The sequence below is a fragment of the Ictidomys tridecemlineatus genome, chromosome 5 (assembly GCF_052094955.1).
Source record: "Ictidomys tridecemlineatus isolate mIctTri1 chromosome 5, mIctTri1.hap1, whole genome shotgun sequence".
Lineage (NCBI taxonomy): Eukaryota > Metazoa > Chordata > Mammalia > Rodentia > Sciuridae > Ictidomys > Ictidomys tridecemlineatus.
The window spans coordinates 9524488-9539278 of NC_135481.1; the positions used below are offsets into that span (position 1 = coordinate 9524488).

The 14791-nt window shown below is 46.2% G+C and overlaps 1 protein-coding gene across 14 annotated transcripts in view; it reads right to left on the reverse strand.

Moving 5' to 3' along the window:
• LOC110598451 (phosphopantothenoylcysteine decarboxylase) overlaps positions 1-14733 on the reverse strand; it is a 74043-nt gene extending 59310 nt beyond the window's left edge. For 5 of the 14 annotated variants that reach the window (XR_013438698.1, XR_013438697.1, XR_013438696.1 and 2 more), the window contains exon 1: positions 3749-5005. Coding sequence is in view for 7 of the 14 variants with exons in the window: in XM_078049287.1 (XP_077905413.1) it covers positions 3749-3901 (153 nt within the window). In the remaining 7 variants the exon portion in view is untranslated. Of the gene's footprint in view, positions 1-3748; positions 5026-9050; positions 9251-9976; positions 10143-13972 lie in introns of those variants that run through there. The other 9 variants (XM_078049292.1, XM_078049289.1, XM_078049285.1 and 6 more) reach the window with 9 other exon arrangements.
• Between the last annotated feature and the right edge of the window lie 58 nt (positions 14734-14791).

A 14791-nucleotide genomic window follows, 5' to 3' on the forward strand; every position in this document is an offset into this window, starting at 1 on the left:
AAGCGCTCTAAACCACTGAGCCACAACCCCAGCCGCAGCGTGTCTTCCTTTCTATTTAACTGCTTTCCATCTCCTTCAGTAGGGGGCTTCCCAGGCAGCTGCTCACACACTGCCTCCTCTTTCTCATGGGAATGGCTGTCTTTCATGTCTGAGAGCTTCCCAACCATCCTGAACTATTGGCTACTTAAGAATGTCCCAAGCCACATATGATGGCAAACCCCCATAATCCCAGTGACTTGGAAGGCTAAGGCAGGAAGATCACAATTAGTAACTCACTGAGCCCGTGTCTCAAAATAAAAATAAAAATAAAAATGGCCGGGATGTAGCTCAGTGATAAAGCACCCCAGTTCCAACCCCCAATACCAAGAAAGAAAGAGAACATCCTTGGTTCATCTTCTCTACTCTGAATTTTGGAAAGTTGCTTCTTGAGGATCTAGTGCCCTCATTCTCCCCAATTCCCAAACTTCCTGCCAACTCTCAAAGGGCCTATAACTTAATGCTAGTCTTCAGAAATATTCCCAATCGGCATTCCCTTTGTTCAAGGGCTCCCTCCTGCCTCTACCTTTCTTTCCTCCACTCAAGGTCTCAGAGCCTTCATATTGCACCCTCCACCCAGGGTCTGTGAGGTCTCCCACCCTGGACAATAGTCCTACTTGATTCCTGCTAAGCTAAGCACTTTAGTTGACCTCAGTCTCTCAGCCTGTGTATCCTCCCACGCTTCACAGTCACACTGTGAGGAAGCCTCCTAGGTCAGTGTCTTCACCTGAAGGGTACAGTGAAGAACATGTGATGGGCAGGTCCTTCCCCAAGCCCCTCTCTGGCCCCACTGAAGCAGCCACCTCTCCTGGCAGTGACCTGGCCCCCAGTGCTGTAGGGCAGGCCCAGGCTTGTTTTTTCTGGTTTTATAGGGATACCAACTTGATCTGAGTCACCAGCCCTGTAGGCTTTGTTCTTTCATCTTCATTCACTCAGCCAAAAGGTCCTGGGAGCCAAGGGCTGGGTGTGGGTCTGTATACATTTTTTTTAAAGCATGTGGTATTACTTTCTAAGTTACTAAATAATTAAGACTATTCACTCATTCACCCTGACCTTTTCCCAGTAAATGCCCAGGAGCCCTGCCTGGTAGGTCACAAACACCTCAAGGCCAGGTACTCTCTTAGACTTTCTCTTACACCTGACAGAAGCAGGGCTGGGCACAAGTACCACAAAAAATAAAAATAAAAATAAAAAAAACACCATCTCACACACACATACACACACACACACACACACACACACACACACACACACACACACACACATACACACATACACCAGTCTCCTGTATACTACAACATTCCTGAAAGGCAGCTCTTTGCTTGCTCTCCTGCAGAGAACCCTAAGAATAGTTTTTGTATCTTTCTTTTCTTTCTTTTTTCAGTACTGGGAATTGGACCCTAGTCCTCACATATGCTAAGTTGTGCTCTCTACCTTTGAGTTACATCCTCAGCCCTACCTCTAACATTTTTAGCTTGAACTTTTTTGTGTGATAAGACTGAGACCTGGCTAAGACCCTATTCCATAAAGCAGTCTGCCTTTTGATTTTATTTTCATTTTTGGTAATGGGGATTGAAACCAGGGGTACTTAACCACTGAACCACTTCCCTAGCCCTTTTTATTTATTTTTTCTTTAGTTGTAGATGGACACAATACCTTTATTTAATTTATTTATTCTGTGGTACTGAGCATTGAACCCAGTGCCTCACACATGCTAGGCAAGTGCTCTGCCACTGAGCTACAATGTCAGCCACCCCCCAACCAGCCCTTTTTAATATTTTATTTAGAGACAGGATCATGCTAAGTTGCTTAGGGCCTCACTAAATTGCCAAGGCTGGCTTTGAACTTGTAATCCTCCTGCCTCAGCCTCCCAAGCCACTGGGATTACAGGGGTGCACCTCCACACCTGGCACAGTCTGCATTTTGTCTAGCATTTATAGAGATTCTTTCCTGAAACCAGTTGAAAGTCTGATTTGTTTTTCCCTCCTAAAGAGACATCAAGAATCCCAATCTAGTCAAGTGCAGTGGCACACACCTGTAATCCCAGCAGTTCGAGAGGCTGAAGCAGGAGGATCGCAAGTTCAGAGCCAGCCTCAGCAATGGCGAGGTACTAAGTAACTCAGTGAGACTGTTTCTAATAAAATATAAAATAGGGCTATGGATGTGGGTCAGTGGTTGAGTGTCCTGAGTTCATCCCAGGTATATTACCCCCGCAAAAAAAAGAGAGAATCCCAATCAGAAGTATGGAGTTCCTAAATTGGAGTATGGAGTTCCTGCAGAGGCAGGGAAGGGAAATAGAAACAGAATTTGGGGGTGACACTTCAACTTCTACTTTAAGGACCCTAGTCTGGCCCAAGTAGTTTCTTGGGCATATTATCAAAAGAAATTGTGCAGAAAGTACTCTGCAGCAAAAGGATGAGACAAATCTCATGGCCCAAGTTCCCACTTCCATCCTTGTCTTCCACCCACTACAATCATTAGGCAGCAGCACCACCACCTCTTGGTTTGACAACCAAAAAGTGTCTCTGGACATTGTCCATTGTCCTGTGAGAGGCAAAACTGCCTCAGTGGAAAACCACTACTCTACAGCACTATCCAACAGAACTCTCTGTAGTGACAGAAATGGTCCTGTCTGAGCAGTCTAGCATAATAGCCACCAGTCACACGTGGCCATTGAGCATTTGAGGGTGGCTGATGTGACCAAAGAACTGAATTTCTGGTTTTATTTAATTTTAATTACCTTAAAGTTGAATGGGTTAGTAGCTATCATATTGGTTGGTGCAATTCTGGTATATGCAAACAAAGTAGAAAAGCCCCAGCTGGAACCTATAGCTGAGCGACCGCAGAAGAGCTGAAATTTGTAGTGGAGAATATGATGATGGCTCCACAGGAAAGCAAAGAAGATTCTAAGAGGATCTATCAGTCAGGGACTCAAACTGTGACAAGGCAAGGCATAGGGCATTGGTGGCTCAAGTCTCCGGGCTGGCATGTACAGCAGAGGACCCTGACATTGGGCCCATCAGTATTGACAGTGACATGCTCCTGATCTGTGTCCAGGACCTAGTGGGGCATGGTGGTGGCACACCTATTATGCCAGCTTCTCTGAAGGCTGAGGCAGGAGGATATGCTCAAGGTTAACCTAGGCAGCTTAGCAAGACCTCAAATTAAAATAAAAAGGGCTGGGGGTGTAGCTCAATGGTAGAGCCCTTGCCTAGCATGCATGAGGCCCTGAGTTCCATCCCCGGTACTGAAAGAAAAAAAAAAAAAAAAAAGATACCACTGACTCTAACCTGAGCCATGGAGGTGTCAGGTATACTTGAAGTAAAAGGACTCTTGGTACCCAGTGCAGTCAGCACATGGGACAGGAGTTGTGGAGGTGGCTTCATTAACAAATGCCTAAGTATCTCGATGTCTCATAATGATGCCTCAACTCAGCAAACATCTACTATACACCATGGGGCCAGAGCTGGCAAGACAGGAGCTGTGCCCTCAGTCAGGGCTCAGTCTAATTCAGAGGTGGGGCACATAGAACCATGACTCCTAACTATAAAGCGGGACAGACCAAGGCAAAAGTCCATAATTCCTAGGGGTTCTCAACCTGGCAGCTTTGGTAGGCTTAAGCAACGAATGTCCAGGTTCCAAGTCTGACCTCAAATTTACTTGTTGACAGAAGTCAGGACACGTGGCTTCAAGCCCAGTTTTGCCAACTTACTTGCTGAAAGATCTCAGGCGAGTGAGTCTCTTCCTCTCTGACCACATGGTTTCTATGGGTTGATCCAGCACACTGGGAAACCTGGGTCCTTTTGTAATCCCTCGGCTTTCCCCACTTTTCACACGTGAGTTTCTGCCTGCAGAAAACAGGCATTCTCTCACCTGCTTCCTGGGGGAGTTGGTATTCTAGTCATATCAGCACCTCATGCTGTGCCATTCCCTAACTCAAGAAAATTCCCAAGAGCAAAACCAAAAAGGCAGGATATAGAGGCTCTCCATGGGGATATTGTTCTAGGGCATCATGGAAGGACACTGGGGTACAGGACCCTCTGTCTGAAGCCCAGGGCTGGCTGCCTCTGAGCTCACTCCCTACAGGTGCAGGGGAGAGGTCTGCAGGGCAGGGAGAAAGGGACCATTGAAGCCAACAGAGGCACAAATACAGGCCTCAGAGTTTCCACAGCAAGACTATAGAGCAGGCAGGTGGCCTCTTCCTGGAAAGAAAGGAAAAGCTCAAACCAGGCCTGGCTTCCCCTGCTCTCCTTCCTCAGTGACCACTTTAAAAAAAAAAAAAGCAAAAAGTTACAATGAATGTTCCATAATCCCCGACCAAAAGTCCACTGACATAAAAAAAAGAAAACAAATACATAAGTTAGGAAATGAAAATTGAAAAAATGATGCAAAATGAAAAATAAGTCTATTTTTGGAAGGGAAACAACCTCCAGAGGAAAAAACCACAGGCAAAACTCACATGTGTGAACACACAGAGGAACCACACTATGCTCCAGAGGTCAGCAAACTTTCTATAAAGGGCCAGATAATGTTTTGGGCTTTGTCCCATTTACTCAACTCTGGAGGAGCGCAAGTACAGCCATGGGCAATACGTAAGTGAAAGGGTGTGGCTGTGTGCCAATGAAATATTATAAACTCTAAAAGGTGAATTCCTTGCTTTTTCTTTTTGGTACTAGAGATTGAATCCAGAGGCGTTTTACCACTGAGCTATATCCTCAGTCCTTTTTATGTATTTATTTTGAGACAGGGTCTCACTAAGTTAGCCAAGGTTGGCCTTGAATTTGCAATCCTCCTGCCCTGGCCTCCCACACACATGTGATTACAGGAGTATGCCACCACACCCAGCTCATTTAAAAAAAAAAAATATTTTTAACTGTAGATGGACACAATGCCTTAATTTTATTTATTTATTTTTATGTGGTGCTAAGGATCAAATCCAGTGCCTCACACATACTGGGCAAGTGCTCTACCTCTGAGCTGCTGCCTCAACCCTCAGCTCATTTTTTTTTAACTTCTTTTAACCACTTAAGAATGTAGAAATTGGGGTTGATGATGTAGCTCAGTGGCAGAATGCTTGCCTCACATACACAAGACCTTGGGTTTGATCCCCAGCACTACAAAAAAAAAAATCATTCTTAGGCACAAGTTGTACAAAAAGAGGCAATGGGCTGGATCTGGCCTGTAGGTAAAGTGTGCCATCTCCTATTCTATGCTTATTTCACTTCTATCCCAAGAATAGTCCCACGTCAGTATGAGAGGTACATCTCATTTTTCTGTACTGCTGCAAACTAACTCATTGAGAGGCTATGCCATAAGTGCACCATAGCTTGCTTGTATTTTTTTTCTTTTTTCTTAGTTCTGGGGATTAAACTCGGGGGCACTCTACCACTGAGCTATATCCCCAGTCCTTTTTATTTTAACACAAAGTCTTGCTAAATAGCCGAGGCTGGCCTCAAACTTGCAATCCTTCTGCCTCATTATGCAGAGTCTCTGGGATCACAGGCACATACTGTCTTGCTCAGCTATACCACAGCTTTCTATAGTTCAACATTTTGTTTTGAAATGATATACAATGCTATAATGAACATTCTTGTACATATGGTCAACTTTTATAAATATACTCTAAATAGTTTAAAGAGCTAAGAACACTTAAAATTTCTATGTTGCCAAATGTTCTTCCAGAAAAGCAGAATTTATTTTGTACTGCATATGAGCCAGACGCTCTTTCCTTCATCCTTGGCAATCCTAGATATCCTGATGGACATTCTAGACATTCATTCCTTCTCTAAAGACCCATGTACTTCTTAGTGGAAAGTTTCTCACATTTAGAATCCTCTTCTACCTCTCAGCCATTAATACCTGCCCTGAGAAGCTACTTTGGTGTCTGTCTTCTTCTAAGTTTGAAGGGTGCAAGCCAGGCTGCCAGCCAAAGGGCAGAGAGTGATTTGAACTAACAGCCCAGATGTAACTGCTGCCCAATTACATGATGATTAAAAAATGCAAACCCCCTGGAGCTCCTGGACTCCAACCTCAGGCTACCTATAGGTCCTAGTCCCTTTTGCCTTCACATCTAGAATCTTCTAGTATCCACCTTACAGAAGCTCTGGAGATGGACATCTGAGTACCTGTCTCCCCTTAACTGCATGGATAAAAGAAAATTTAAGCCAAAAAGAACTGACTTTCCCAGAGTTCCAGCATCAGACATCCTCTCTGCTCAGCTGCTTCTCTTAGCATAGGGTTGTCCCCTACCAGTTCCTCCCTCCTACATATAGGCTTGAGGACTTTAGGGTATCTTCTCTCCCTGGCTGCTGGTATGAGATTATGACTAAATCCACCCCTTGCCATAGGCCACCACAGACTCCCTGATCTGGCTCTGGGGTGGCAGCACAATGACCTTTAGATCAGTGGCTCTCCGGGACACCTGCACATACTGATGGATCAGATGTAGTTATGAGCCAGGTCTGCAGAATTGCCCAACTCCCAGCAGCCTACAGCCCAGCTGTTCAATGGCTAGTCAATCCTGGTGTCCTGAAGGGAGCTCAGTAAAGCCTTGTGTACATGAACTCACAATTCAGCAGGCAAAGAGTTGAAAGTGCTCCAAGGGACAAAGACTGCTGGGGGGCAGGGCAGAAGAGAGAAATGGGGAGCTCAGGACCACTAGGAAGGGTGGTAGTGTCTAACATCTGGGGCCAACTCTAGGTAAACCTGGGATGTCTCACAGGAACATACTTAGCAAAGCTAGGCATGGTGAGCTGTTTACCTGAAGAGGGATGAGGACCCTCACTTTGTCAGGGAAACTGTGGTTCCATGGCTTTTTCCATATGGCTTTCTCACAAACCCCAATACCTCACACTATGCTGCTGGCCCAAGGACAGCACATGGGGGAAAGTGGGGGTGGTGGACAGGAAACACACACACTGTTAAGTGCTTCTGCATGCCAAGCTCTGTGCCTAGTTGCTTGCACAAGATGACAAACTGTCATCTCTGTCATCTGTGTCCCCAGCCAATACCTCATGGTGCCTGACAAGCACATGGGGGATGAGTAGCAATAATTATCCCTATTTTAAAATGAGAAGGGCAGGTTCCAAAGTAAAGAGGCTTCCCTCCCAGCCCAGTGCCCTCTGGCTGCCTTGATCCAGTTTCAACCCCAGCCAGAGAGGGAGGGCCAAGTCCTGTTCCAGACATGGCCTGTCCTCCCAGGAGGCCCAAGCTAAAATGCCTGGGGTAGGCTGGACAGCTTCCCTGCTCCAGGCAACCCTTTCCTCAAACCCCCCATAAATGATGGCTGCGTGGGATGGGAGGAAGTGGCGGGGTTGCCATTTCCCCTAGCTCTGAGGCTGCCCATCTGTTTCCTGGGGTAGGACTCCCTGCCCCCATCCACCCTGTCCCGGAAACTCACTTGCTTTGGGTCTATGAGAAAAGGAACTACATGGCTCCCTCCTTTCCCAGGGGGTGGAGACAGAGGCTCTAGCTGCTGCCACCCCTTCCAGGTCTCCCACCCTCAAGGCTCTAGGTGTCTACCTCCTACCAATGATTCTGGGCACACAAGAGGGTAGCCAGTCCCTGACAGCACTGCCCCCAAACCACAGTACCCAGTTCTCAAAGCAGCCGTGAGTTTCTCTTCCCTCCCTCCTCTGGTCTAGCTGGCAGTTTCACTGCTTATCCCAGCCTGGAAGGTGGGATGAGGGGGTGACTTTCTGGGTAGAAGTTTGTGGAACATTAAAAAAAAAAAAAGTGAAAACAAGCTTTCCCAGACCCCACGGCTGTCCTCACAGTCATCTCTGGGTGAGCACCGCCCCCTGCTGGACATGTCAGATATAGCTGCCTGAGCCACCCTACATTAGGGACTAAGCAGATAAACAAGGAAAAGGCACAGCCTGGGTCTCACCAGTGACATAATAATGCTCCCAAAACTATGGCAGATAACATGAGCAATGTCCAAAGTAACCTATAGTTCCACATCAAATCAAACCACAGGGCTGTGGGGTTGTCGTCTATTGGATTTCACATTGTTTAAGGCTTTGAACTTTTGCCCAAAATATGAAACTGACCAAAATTGAGGTGCCCTAGCCAAGAACAGGGGCTAGAGTTTCCAACCTCAAAACAACCTGGTGGTTCCTTGGGCATCTGCAAACACCTGAGGCAGCAAAGTTTGAAACCAGACCTGTGGGCAATGAGGAGCCTTTGAGATTTCAGTGCATTTGACAGGACAACCATGGTGTCTAACAAAAGAATAGAACCCCGGTGCTCAGAACCAAGTGAAAATGGGGCAGAGGAGCCCAAGGCACAAGTGGGGGCTGAGAACCTGCTGTATTTACTCAGCCAGCCTCCTTCCCACAGGATCTCATGGGCTCTCAGGGTCAGTGTATAGGAACTCAAACCCCCATCCACAGCATCCTTTCTCCATCTCCCTTCATATCCTGTCCACACTATCTAATCTAATCTAGCTCCTGCTTACACGGCCCACACACCAACACACCCAGAAGAGCTCCACAAATACCATGATTAAGAAAAAGAAAATCCTGCCAGGCATGGTGGCACATGCTTACAATCCCAGGGAAGCAGGAAGATCACAAGTTCAAGGCCAGTCTCAGCAATTTAGCAAGGCCTTCAGAAATTTAGTGGGACCCTATTCCAAAATAAATAAATAAATAGATAGATAGGTAGGACTGGGGAGGGGGTTGGGGCTGTAGCTCAGTGGTAGAGCGCTTGCCTAGCATGCGTGAGGCACTGGGTTTGATCCTCAGCACCACATAAAAATAAACAAATAAAATAAAGGCATTCTGTCCATCTACAACTACAAAAACAAAAATTAAAAAAAAAAAAAAAAGGACTATGGACATAGCTCAGTGGTAAAGCACCCTGAGTTCAATTCTCAGTACAAGAAAATCCCACACACTGAAGAGAAATAGGCTGGTATCATTATACAATAGTTACTATCATTACATGATAGTATAGTAATGATGACTGTCTAATGTTAGAGGCCACTACACTAGTCTAAAGAGGATACTCACCCCAGGAATGTCCAAAAGCTTTGACACCAGAAAAGGCAACTTCAGAGCAGCAACACTTCCGGTGACACCCACAAGAACATGGAATTTTCTCTCCACCAAGGATGCAGCACCTGGATATGATTCCATGTGGGGTCTAATGGCTTAAAATTCTGGGAGCCTGCAAAGCCTGGACTTCATAAAGCTCTGTCAGGTCTTAGCATCTAGAGCAGAACAAATGATACCCTTTCACTCACACATTCAACCAAAAGGTATACAGAGAATATCATGTTAGACCCTACACCAGATGCCAGCGAGCCTCAGAGGATCAACAGTCCCGCTTCTGTTAACACAGTGTGATTAGAAAAGTCAGACCCCCCTCCCCACACAGGCCTGTTACAATGTAATGTGGCAAATGCTATGAAGAAGGGTCATTCCAGGTATGGTGAGTGTCTCATTGGAAAGACATTCAGGTTGAATCCTGAAGGAGGAACATTTTTTTCCAGAAACAGGAGGAAATGACTTCTAAAGATGGAAAATCTTATAAAGGTGAAAAGACCTGAAAGGAAGTGGGAAGTTGGGAGAACAGAAAGTAGCTCAGTAGTGAAGTTGAAGCGTGATGTAGGTATTAGGATAAGGCTGCAAAATCAGGTTGAGGTCAGAACGTCAAGGGCAGTGAGACCCTGGAGTTTTTATTTGAGAAAGATGGTGCTGGTACTGGTGCTGCCAAGAGTGTAGAGGAGGCTGGGGGTGAAAAGATGGAGAGTGAAAGGAACTACTGCAGTAGGCCAGGCTGACTGGTCCAAGGGAGTAGTAGTAAGAGATGGAGTCCAAAGATGCTTGTGAGGCAGAACCCTAGGCAACCAGGGGGACTAGGTACTCCCAGGAGTTGAAAGAGATTTTGGCCTCTATGGCTCTGACTCTGTAGATCAGCCTGAGCATCAACCTACCAAGGAGAAGCAGATGTATGCCACGCCATGGGACCAGCTAGCTGATTTCCTCCTTTGACTCTCAGATGTTGCTAGAAGTAAGTGCTCCTGAATTTCGGGGCAGGCGAGGGAGGTATCAGGTTTTGGGCATTGACCTTGGATCCTCCTGTCTTGGCCTCCTAAATAGCTGGGATTAAAAAGGTGGGCTATCACACACAGCTGAGTGTTCATAAGAGACCTGAGGGACATACCAAAACCTATATTCTGGCAAGCTGGGCCAGCAAACCACACTCCATCAGCAACAATCATTGAGGACTGAGTTCAACTCTGGGCAAAGGACCTCTAGAAAATACAGCTGCTACCGTCAGGGAATCTATAAGTAAGGTTAAGACAGGGATCACACCCAGAATTACTTGAAACAGGTCCTTCTCTACCATGAACCTTTTTGGTCATCACTGACTCAATTTGTATAAGTTTTTTGCCTCTACCTCCAATAGCAAGTTCCCTGCAGTGTGATCATGTTTAACCATCCAGTGTTTTAGTCAGCTTTTTTCATTGCTGTGACCAAAAGACTTGACAAGAACAACTTTAGAGGAGGAAAAATTTATTTGGTGCTCATGGTTTCAGAGATCTGAGTTCACAGATGGACAAATCCAATCCTCAGGGCCTGAGGGGAGACAGAATATCATGGTGCAAATGTGTGGTGAAGGAAAGCAGCTTGGAACAGGGCACCAGGAAGCACGAAGAGCTCCCCTCACCACAGACAAGGGCATGCCCCCATAGACCTAGCTTCTCCAGCCATGCCCTACCTGCCTACAGTTACCACCCAGTTAATCCCTATCAGAGGATTAATGAACTTATTAGGTCAAGGCTCCCATAACCTGATTTCACCTCTATGCTTTCTCACATTGTCTCACACATGAATTTTGGGGGGATACGTCATATCTAAACCATAACACCCAGTCACTAGCCTACTACCAGGCAGTCCTTAATGTCTGCTGAATGATTGATAAATTGCATGCTGGGGCTGGAGAAATAGCACACTGGCAGATCACTTGCCTAGCATGCTGGGAATGCTGGGTTCAATTCCCAGTATTATGGGGAGGAGGCTGTACCCTCTAGACACTGTGGCCTGTGAATCAGAAGCCCTGGATCCTGCTCATAGTTATACTTCTGACTTGATATGCAACCTAAGTCTCCTTCATGTGCCAAATGCAGTTAGGATGGGTTTCTCTCTCAAGCTTCCTCCAGTAGAAGCTGAGTCAATACATAAGACAGTGGTAAGGGCTCTTTGTACAAGGGAGAAGGTCTTAAGAAGATGCTCAAAAAAGGCAGAATCAGCAGCATGAGGGAAACCCAATTGACCCAGAGGAAGAACTGGTGAACTGCTGTGTTTCTACTGGCTACCTTCATGGCTCCATGGGGTCCTCTCTGCCCAATATTTGCCTTTAACTCTTAGTATATATCCATGTGAGCAGATGATTTTTGGCTCCAGTATCCCACTTCTACATGGAAGGGTCTCCAAGGATTCAGACCCTTCTCAGTAGGGATTAAGCATAGGCTGGTTTCCTAGAGCAAGACCCCCCAGGGTTCCATTTGCCAGCAATTTCAATTTCTATTTCAGGCCTAGCCAGGGTCATGCTGGCTCAGAGTTGAAGAATTGAGTTCATCTGGGAACTAAAAAGCCCTATTAGCAACTAGCAAGGTCCACAGGGTCTCTAAGCCAGTTTCTTGTCAGAGTACATTGGTGGGTAACAGAAGTACATTCTTGGTTCTTTGGGGAAACCTACCTGCCAGATCTCAAACCCCGACCCTGTTCCACCCTAGCCTATCCTATTAGGACAGGGAGATTCCTGCAAAACCAGAAGTTCAATTACATCTCTGCAGCCCCTGAACCTCCTCTATAAACAAACTGAAAAATTCCTATGAAACAGGCTACAATAAGCAATCATTTGAAGATGGGCACAGTGGCACACATCTATAAACCCAGTAACTCAGGAGGCTGAGACAGAAGGATCAGTTTCAGACCAGCTTCAGCAACTTAGTGAGGCCCTGTCTCAAAATAAAAATATATATATATATAAAATAAAAAAAGGGGCTGGGGATATAGCTCAATGGTAAAGTGCCCCTGGGTAACAATCCTCAGTACGGGGCAGGGGCCAGTTGGCAAACAGGTGGGTTATAGTGCTAAAGGCCATGATTACTGGGCCTCAAGGTCCCAGGGCACCAGCCATGCAGGTAACCCACATCCAGAAAAATGGGAGCTTCTATTCCTCCTATCCCCCACCTGCCCCACTTTCTTTTTTTGGCTCTGGGGATTAAAGCTAGGGATGTTTTTACTGCTGAGCTACATCCCCAGCCCTTTTAAAAAATCTGAGACAGGGTCTTGCTAATTGATAAATTGAGGCTGGTCTCAAACCTGCAATCCTCCAGCTACAGCCTCCTGAGTTGTTGGGATTACAGGCATGCACCACTGTACCTGGCTTTTCTCTTTTAGAAAGATTATCAGAAAGAGCAAGGAGCCTCAGCATGCAATGGCTAAGTCTTCCTCTCTGAGCAGTTTAAATAAAGGGCAAAATGGAAAGATTTCAGGGATATTTGCCAGTAACAACATGGTCAAGAGTAGAACCAGAATAGAACTAGGGCTAAAAAAGGAAGCAAGGTAAGCAAGACCAGACAGGGTGTAAGCTGAGCCCAATTCAGGAAAGATGAGGGACTGGAACCTAAGACAAAACAGGCCCAAAGGAAGATGGATAAGCAGGGCTCCTGAAAGGACTGGGGATGCAGCTCAGTAGTAAAGGCATGTGTAAAGCCCTAAGTTCATTTTTGGCATATTAAAAACAAAAACCTGAATCCTTTAGCCTGCCATCAAAGCCCCTCACTATTGACCTAGGCTGACCTTCTACCAATCAATACACTCTATCATCTACCCCAGCAACAATGAATAACTTGTAGCTTCTCAAAGTGTCACTCTGCACCAAAACCTAAAGAAAAATTAAAACTCTTCTCTAAGCCTAGGTAAGACAAGGAACTCTGCTGGAAACACTCAAAGCCTTGGTATTTCTAATAGAGTACTTTTCTCTCAAACGAGAGATAGGCATGCTTGACTCTGCTGATCCTGAAATTTCCTGTGGGCACCTGTCCAGGAAGTCACATGTTGGAGAGAGAGATCCCACACACACTCCAGCTATTAGATTGTAGTGATTGACTACTGCCACCTCCAAGCCGCTAAGGCAGATGCAGAAAAGCCCTGCTCCAGGACATCCACCACTGGCCTAACTTGGGAAGCTCTCCTCTTATTGTCTAACAGTTTCCAAATATTTCAAAGGACAGCAGGCAGTTCTCTTCTGACAAAATTCGCCCTCGCTCAATTTACATGCTATTCAGCATTTTCAGGAGATTCCTACAGATAAATCCAACACTCTAGAGCTTTCATTTTTCGATTTCACTACCTTTTAAAATACTGTCCGACTGGGCGCTGTGGTGCCTGTAATCCCAGTGATGCTCCTAACAGAAGCTCGAAAGTTCGAGGCCCCTCTCAGCAATTTAGTTCTGTCAAGGCGCTCCTAGGTTCAATCCCAAATATCATTTTTTTTTTTTAGTTAATTAAAATACGGTTTGCCCTTTGGAAAGCCCTTGCTCTTTTCTTAAAGCAGACTCACATGGCTTTTGTTTTTTTAAAGGTGAGCGTTAAATGTGAGAAATTATAAAGCCTCCTTCTACTGAATTAAACAGCGCAGAACAAAAAAATCTCAAGAGTAACGCAAGTTAAAATGAGCGGACACACATGTGGATATATATCTCCCACTCTGGGTTCAGGGGTCCCTATTGCTTCTGCGGGCCCCCACGAGTACCGGTAGGTGAGGTCTCACAGGCTGTACGGGCTGTCTATACGTCCACACGCGGAAATATCCCCCCACCGCTCCACCCGACGTACACACAGGGGCAAGCACAGTTTCTCCCGCCTCCCCATCAAGCACGCCAAGACCCAGCTTCCCAGCCCCTCCGACTGCTCACCCGCGCCAGACACCGGGCGCATCTCGTAGGCAGTCACCAAATACCGCGATATCTTGGCTGCCCTTCCCACAGATCCTGAACGGTATGCAGCCTCACGAGAGCGCACAGAGATTGCGCAACCTTCTGGGAGTTGTAGTCTACGCTAAAAATTGTAGTCCACTCCTCTGCCTTCTGGGAGTTGTAGTCCACTGAGGGAATAGGACTCCAAGCTCTTCACTTCTGGAGCTGAGGACTTGCCTAATTGTAGGACTTCCTCACCTTTATCCTACATTCACACACACAATTCAGAACTTAGGCACTTAATATTGAATAGTACCACACCCCTACTGTTTAAGGTGCACAGGATACAGAGATGAATAAGATGTGGCTCTGCTCTTGAGACAAACAGGAACACAATTACAGGATAAGGTTCTCCATGAGGAAACTGAGGGACCTAAGCAACATTCCAGGTAGGAAAGCCCTCTCTACGAAGGAGTCAGTCACTTGAGATGAATCTGGAAGGATGACCAGGATAGATGACCAGAAAGGCATTCCAAGAGGAGGGCAAAGGGAAAACAGCAGGAGAAAGCATGTTGGATGCATTTCCCTACCTTATTCATTTTCCTGCATTCAGGACCTTTGTATTTATTGAGGCTGCTCAACCAGATACAGGTATCCCACGGTGACAGCTGAGGGACCACTATGCTCTACTCTTTCCCTTGTCCACAGTAAACCATGTGGACCAAACCACCCCTCACCCACTGATCCATCCTATTTCTACTTCCTTTTCAGGAATTCACAGCTTTCTCCTCCTAACAAGCAGAAGGCCTATGTGGCAAC